The sequence below is a fragment of the Fimicolochytrium jonesii genome, assembly GCF_025526975.1.
Source record: "Fimicolochytrium jonesii strain JEL569 chromosome Unknown EV422scaffold_26, whole genome shotgun sequence".
NCBI lineage: Eukaryota > Fungi > Chytridiomycota > Chytridiomycetes > Spizellomycetales > Powellomycetaceae > Fimicolochytrium > Fimicolochytrium jonesii.
The window spans coordinates 25,871-32,566 of record NW_026515693.1 but is presented as its reverse complement, the minus strand read 5'-3'; the positions used below and the strand labels follow the sequence as shown (position 1 = coordinate 32,566).

Below are 6,696 nucleotides of genomic sequence, written 5' to 3'. Positions count from 1 at the left end.
GGATGTAGACTGATGTATTGATAAGAAGAGCAAGACAAGAAGATGTACTGGAAGTAACTGGTGCTGTTTTGCTGGGGAAGAAGGGAATGCACAAAGAACGGGGGGGGGGGGGGGGGGCTATTTTTACATAAGCAAGCCAGCAAAGCGAAGAACAACAACAAGAGGTGACCTGGTGAGTGACAGCTATGCTCCCCAGCCTTGAGCAAGCTTAGCGGTGCGTAGCGAACATCCTGAGCATAGCTAAAGCTGGGTGTGGAGAAGTAGTGTGGGTTGACAAATGACAAGAGATTAGCTCACAGATGACCTCACAGATGAGCTGGTTCTTGTTTGTCATTGAGGAGGAGCGGCGAGGTTGCGGAGAGGTGGGGATAGGGCAAATGAGAGGGGAGCGTGGGGCATGAGCGACGTTTGACATGTTCTTGGCAGTGACAGCTGTCAACCGCTGAAACCGCTGTGACCAAGTGACAGCTGTTGATAACGGGATGAACGCGTCGTTTATAACATAGGGTTTCTAGTAGTTTATTTCCTCATGTCACTTCCCTTCCGCTTACGCCACCCTTCCGCGTACGGGACTTCAACCTTTTCTGACTTCACGGACCTTGCGTCCTCTTTTCTACAACAAAGACAACACTGTATAACTTCATATACAATATAGGGCTTTGTCTCCCCTTACATAGAGTTCAGCTCATAGTCCGCTCTACCGCTAACTGAACTGAAACTTTGGGACTCCCAGAGCTTCTAACAGACTCCTTGGATTGCAAAATCTGCAACGGGGAATGTAAATGGGATGACTTGAGAAGTGAACAAGGTTTGGGTATATTTTACCTGCACCTAGCTTCTTCGTGCATGCTGGCTGCCCTCATCCGGGAATGAAAACACCCTCTTGGATGGAGACTGTAGGGGTCCCAAAACCCGCTGCTGTTCGGAAGTACTTGGGGTTCATAGAATTGGGCTTGTGACAAGAACCAAGGTGTGTGTAGGAGGTTGAAGCAAAGCTAGTTTGGACACCCACATCTTATCGCCATATGTCCAAACCTCGCCAAATGTGCAACTTCGCCAAACTCGCCAAACTCGCCAAACTCGCAACGGCGCGTCGTCACTAGTGGGTCATGTGATCTGCTGCTGAGATTCAGCAGCAGCTCGCACATTGTGGCATTTTGAAATGTTTGTCACCACTCCTTCTAGGGGGGATTGCTTCGGTTTCCTCAGCAACTGCTCCGTCTCCTTCCATCACAAACACTTCCTCTTCTCGGCGGATACTTCCTCAGTTGCATCCGTCTGGGTCCCAATTGACCTTTTCTCCTCCAGCAAAGCTCTCGACAGGAAATCGGGGACAGCCTGAGATCGAGAATTGCCAGCTTTGTACCTAATCTCCATCTGGTAGTCCTGGAGCGCGTATCTCTACCGCGCCCACGTTCCGGCCAGATCTCCGTGCCAATGCCAACAGCGCAGAGTGGTCCGTTTCTACCGGAAGTTTTCCTGTTCATGGTTTTTAGGGCTCCGTGATACCAATGGGTTGTCCTGGAATCCATATATTCACTCAGTTCAAGACCAAAATCAACACTAACAACTATATCAGTCGGTCATAAAGGCCCCTTTCGAGCTCGAAGTGACGGGCCATAAAGAGTGGTCGGTAGAATTGTCGAACACACAGTTGTTCTCAACGCTTCTTATCCGTACGGTTGGATTCAGCGTATAGAAATGAGCAGTTTCTCCAAAACCTGATCGGGAAATGACAAGGTAGTCCATCTCCGCCTCAAGAAACCAGTCGATGTAAGTTCGCCGATGTTTCATTTCTTGTGATTGGTCTCCAGCTTCGTGAACGGGCTTGTCGATGTGTGTCAACGGGCCTGCAATATGGGACACTGTTCATTACTGCACATCTTATCGGATGCGAATCGAAGAAGGCTCGTACCGGTGGTGGTAAATGTCTTGTATCCCAAATCATTGAGGGTCTCGGACATCTGACTTTGGATCGCTTCATGATCAGATGTCAAGAAGTAAACGACCTCATCTGTTCGAAGGCGGCGGTCCAGCGCAAATTGCACAGCACGAGCAATGAAGCAATTCGCCATATCCAATGAGGTTCTGTGACCGCCCGTGTCGTGCTCAAATGCGCCCTCGCCAGTTTGTCCCCCAGCGCGGAACTGAATGCCAATCTTGATGAGCCGCCGATAGTTCGGTATGCTCTTCCGGATACTCTCAAGCATATGCTCCATTCTGGGGGACGCTTGAAAAAGTGTTCGCAACGCTGATCCTACCAAACTCTCGCGGTGGTAATTTTGCAATGAGTACTTCTCCCTTGTAAGCTGCCATGAATGGTTCTGGAGCATCTTGCTAAGAAGATCGCGGTTGGTCCGAACATAGACTACATCGTAGTCGTTCCACGAGTCAGGGCCATCCAGGAGTGCCCTATCGTCATCAGGTGGATCAATCAAGTTCACTGTCACCTCGGTTCTTCCGTGAAGTTTCGCGAGGTCGAGGCTCCAATCCAAATTTGAGGGGACAAGATAACTTCGCACGTCATCCGGAAACGTCATGCTAATGGCGAACGCTCGATTGGTAAAAACGCCGTAATAGTACGCAGAGACGCAGCCTTTCAAACGATCACCCAGACCGCCACAAATACAGTCCGGGCCGCCGATATCTCCCGCGCAGTGGCAAGTGAAGACCACCCAGCGGAAAGAGGGAGGGTCTGCTCTTGCCTGCACATTCAGCGCCTCACTGTCCTGAAACATGCGATTAATGCCCAATCGTCGTGTAACATGTTCCGACGCTATATGTGACCGCCCAGAAGCCGCCTGCCCTGCGATTCCAAAAACTTCATGTACGCGCGCGTCGAAACGCCTTCGCCGAACTTCGGCATCGGAGTTGGGACTCTGTAAATTGATCGGAGCCAACGACTAGGATAGTGTCAGCCAGTCAGACACGTAAATTGAAGTGTAGATAATCTACCACTTTACATACATTCAAAGAGTTCGCACCGGGGGGATGACTGACCACAGTTCCAGAGCTCCATAAATGGCTCTGTCCAGCAAGATGGAGATATAGCCCAATCACGATGCATAACAGCAGTAGATTCGCGAACAATAGGTTTGGGCGAAGTCGCCCGTGAAGGAACAGCGCACGTTCCAGTCTTTGGGTCATGATATGTATAATGTAGTGTGGGGCGTGTTAATGCAGGTTCGATGCAGAAACTGCGGATATCAAAGCCGCGATACCTGCGATACCGAGGCTGATATGGTTACGCGGCCAAAGGTTACGTACATACAGTCACGTCTCAGTTGACGGAAATTTCAGTTGACGGAAGAGCTCTAGACGCGCGGCCTAATGCTCCTTCCTTCCCTACGCAATTGCGAGCATCATCACGGCAATCACCGCACTGCAACTCTGTACTGATCTTGGCTGTTCTGGAACGAGCAACTGACCTCAACGCATTCACTGTGTCGGAATCAGCTTGTTCTACTAGCATCTCGACATATAGTCCTCCCGAACTCCAAAAAAGCGCAATAAGAAACCCAGAGTCCTTCTGCCACTCAGTCAACAACATGAAGTGCTTCAGCAACTTGAAAATGGTGTCAAACCCTCAACCCTAGCCCGCAATCTTGGCGTGGCTCCCAGTAACGTCACCAGAATCCGCCAAAGAGGTCCCAACATCACTGAAGCCATTGAGAATCTAACCCCTGCCAGTGCCGAAAAACGTCGAACGCCGCTTCCTCTTGTTGAGAAAGGTCTCCTGGCATGGTGCCACCGACTGATTGCTCGATATGAAGGCAACATTCCTCTACACCTTATTTCGGGAATACACTCCACTTCCCCCGTTGGAAACTTCCCATGGCTGGACCCAGAGCTTCAGGGAGCGCCACGGGCTCAAGCGGTCCAAACTGCATGGGGAAGCTGCCTCCGTTGATACAGACCTGGTTTCAGCAAGTCGACGGGAACTGCAACAGCTTCTTGCAGAGTGGGATCCAAATGATGTCTACAACGCAGACGAGACAGGCTTATTCTGGAAGTTGCCCCCAAATACCATCTTGCACATGGCCTCACAAGCGGCACAAAGCTCTCAAAAGAGCGGGTGACTGTGCTCTTCCTCAGCAACGCTACCGGCTCCCACAAGGAATTGCCCCTTGTCATCGGCCAATCTGCCCATCCTCGAGCATTCAGAAACAAACCAATGAGCGTCATTTATCGAAACAGCAAAAAGGGGTGGATGACTTCCCAGATTGGGGAGGAATTTCTCTTGAATTGGGATGAATCTTTGCAGCGCCCCGTGTTGTTTCTGTTTGACAACTTTCCTGGCCACGGCAAAGCTGAAGAGCTTCAACCCCGCCTGCAGACGATCAATCTCCATCCGCTCCCACCAAACACCACATCCATATTGCAGCCAATGGATGCTGGAATTATTCGAAACCTTAAAAGCAACTACCGGAAGCTACTCATGAGGGTATGGATAAACAAAATTGATGCCAACATTGGCGCGGCAATGTTGTCGATACGCAGAAGGTGCCGATAGATCTGCATGCGTGCACAGAGCTTGTCAGTGAGGCGTGGAGCTACGTTACCCCCATCCCAATTGCCAACTGCTTTTGCAAGACTGGCATTTTTTCTGCTCCCCAAGTGCTGGATCTATTGATGGATGTGGAATGCTAGGGGTGCGCCCACTGAAGCGCGGGGAGCGTCAAAGTGTAACGACGTCAGACTGAGAGAGCCTCGAAGAAGGAGTGCCCGGGTTCGGGTGGGGAGAAGCTGGGGGTGACCCGCGGCGTGTCCAGCAAGGAGAGGCCATTGTAGGTGCAGTGGGTGAACTTTTTGGGCGGCGCAATGGGGAAGAGAGTCTACGGCGGGCGGAGTGTTTGAAGCGCTGGCGACGCGCGAACAAGGACGGCAACTACCACTGTCAATTCGGGTCAAGTATGCTATCGTGATCTATATATACAATGACATGAGGCGTGCGCACCATCTGCATGTTGCCCTCTGGTTTTACTTTCAACGAAGGAAGCTCGGCAAAATTTGTTTTATAGTAAACCGGGAGGCTTGGCTTAAATCAACCTATTACATACACAGCATCGATAACGGTCCATCTCGCATGAGGAGAGGCTCGAAGTCCTAATGATAAATCTGTTCAGGAGGTTTCGAAGTCTACAACAACACTGAAACAAACTTCCAGCGCGGGAATCCGCCATTACGGCAAATGGAATTCGTCCATTTCATTTAGCTTCCCAATGTTCCAAGCTGCATCGTCTGCCTCGCTATTTGCGGCCCATCACATCACAAAAGCGGTCGTCCAAGTTGATTAGCACCCCATTTGCCAACTTCCCACCACAATGGTTCAGTAAGCCCGTAGCGACGGTCAATTAGGTGCGCGTAACAGTCCGGATTCGTGGCCACCCACGTCGGAGAGTTTGGTGCAACCTTGTGAGATGACCTGCGATCAGTAAAGGTGTATGTCACTCGATTGCCCCAGGAGTTCTCTTACCTTTTGATTGGAAGGATGCCCGTCCTCATCCCACACATTATGGCCCGATAGCATGCTACCGAGAATCCAACGCGGACTGCGATTGCGCTCAGTGTTCATTTCCTGATGAGAAAAGGACCCGAGTTCTATGCAGAGCATATATGCGATATGATGAGATTCAATACCAGTGACCGCTTTGTTGTGGGTACTCCTGAGACTTACTGTCAATCAAGTAGTCCATGGTGGGAAAGCAATATGAGCAATGCCACGCGGCATGATCTATGCATGCAATGTCCTCGGTGGATTGATGTCCCTCCCATCGGGAGGTACCTCGAATGGTTCCGTCCCCCTTCCACACGTATACGTCAGGGTGCCACCACGCCGTATGTGGCTGCATCCATTCAAAATTGTAGTAGAACATGTCGCTTTTCATGCAAATCCTGTCCTTGCGCTTGGAAACGGTTTCCCAACCATGACAAGTCTTAAGAGTCTGCAAATAGTCCGGGCGCGGTATCTCATCCAGATCCGATACCACAACAATGTCGCCATCGGCAGGGCTCGCAGCTTTCAAGCCTTGTCGGAGAAGGTAATCGCGAACGGCGTTTTCACGCTTCCAATCATTGCTGGCCCCACTTGCGGGTATATCCGGCAATCCATCGTCTACCGGCGTATCCATGTTGGCTACGGGAATGTGAATTATCTTACTCTTGAATGCACTGTATCGATTGTCCTTCATTTCTCCAAAGATAAAGGGTTTGTCCTTTCCCGTATATGTGAATCCTGCTTCCATTATGACGAAATAGTCCACGACATTCCAGAGAGTCATCAGACGGATGTCGAGCATCTCCATTTCAGTATTGAAATAAAACACGTCGAAGAGTCTTCGGGGCGCTGCTACCCCTTTCATACGAACCATTCGTGGCTCATCACTACGCGATCGATTGAAGAAGGGAAGTGTTTCCGTGGGGCAGTTGACATGCTTGGCTGGCTCCGCTCTTTCAGGCGCCAGGCGAGGACAGGGCGGGACATAGAGTTTCAGATGCTCGCCGCCGCTAAGATTTATGTTTAGGGCAAGCTTGTTACTGTGGTCTAGAGGCGGCGATCGGCCCGTAGACGGCGCCATTGAATGTGAACTGTAACGCGATGCGAATAAGGGACATGCGGGTTTGAGTGACAGCAAGTTGTTGTCAACCTCTCGCCCAGGAAGAGCCTGGTAGACGTCTTGTAACTTACTTGAGAAG

At 50.7% G+C, this 6,696-nt stretch overlaps 2 protein-coding genes across 2 annotated transcripts; both read right to left on the bottom strand.

Moving 5' to 3' along the window:
- Nucleotides 1-1,193: 1,193 nt before the first annotated feature.
- On the bottom strand, nt 1,194-3,245 carry EV422DRAFT_540345 (uncharacterized protein). The gene is made up of 3 exons (XM_053071134.1): nt 2,968-3,245; nt 1,916-2,903; nt 1,194-1,850 (listed from the first exon to the last, which is right to left on the bottom strand). Exons 1-3 carry the CDS (start codon nt 3,145-3,147, stop codon nt 1,576-1,578), a joined length of 1,443 nt encoding a protein of 480 aa, XP_052922604.1. The 5' UTR covers nt 3,148-3,245; the 3' UTR covers nt 1,194-1,575.
- A 2,186-nt stretch (nt 3,246-5,431) lies between these two features.
- Nucleotides 5,432-6,362, bottom strand: EV422DRAFT_499767 (glycosyl transferase; the record flags this gene model as incomplete). The annotated part of the gene is made up of 2 exons (XM_053068102.1): nt 5,432-5,601; nt 5,678-6,362. 2 exons carry the CDS (start codon nt 6,360-6,362, stop codon nt 5,432-5,434), a joined length of 855 nt encoding a protein of 284 aa, XP_052922603.1.
- Nucleotides 6,363-6,696: the final 334 nt, after the last annotated feature.

What these genes read in the sequence shown, in the direction of transcription:
- EV422DRAFT_540345 (XM_053071134.1), bottom strand. Translation starts at nt 3,147, where the DNA reads ATGACCCAAAGACTGGAACGTGCGCTGTTCCTTCACGGGCGACTTCGC. An exon ending in CCGGTGCGAACTCTTTGAAT is followed by an intron (nt 2,904 to 2,967) that starts GTATGTAAAGTG and finishes ACACTATCCTAG; the next exon opens with TCGTTGGCTCCGATCAATTT. An exon ending in CAAGACATTTACCACCACCG is followed by an intron (nt 1,851 to 1,915) that starts GTACGAGCCTTC and finishes CCCATATTGCAG; the next exon opens with GCCCGTTGACACACATCGAC.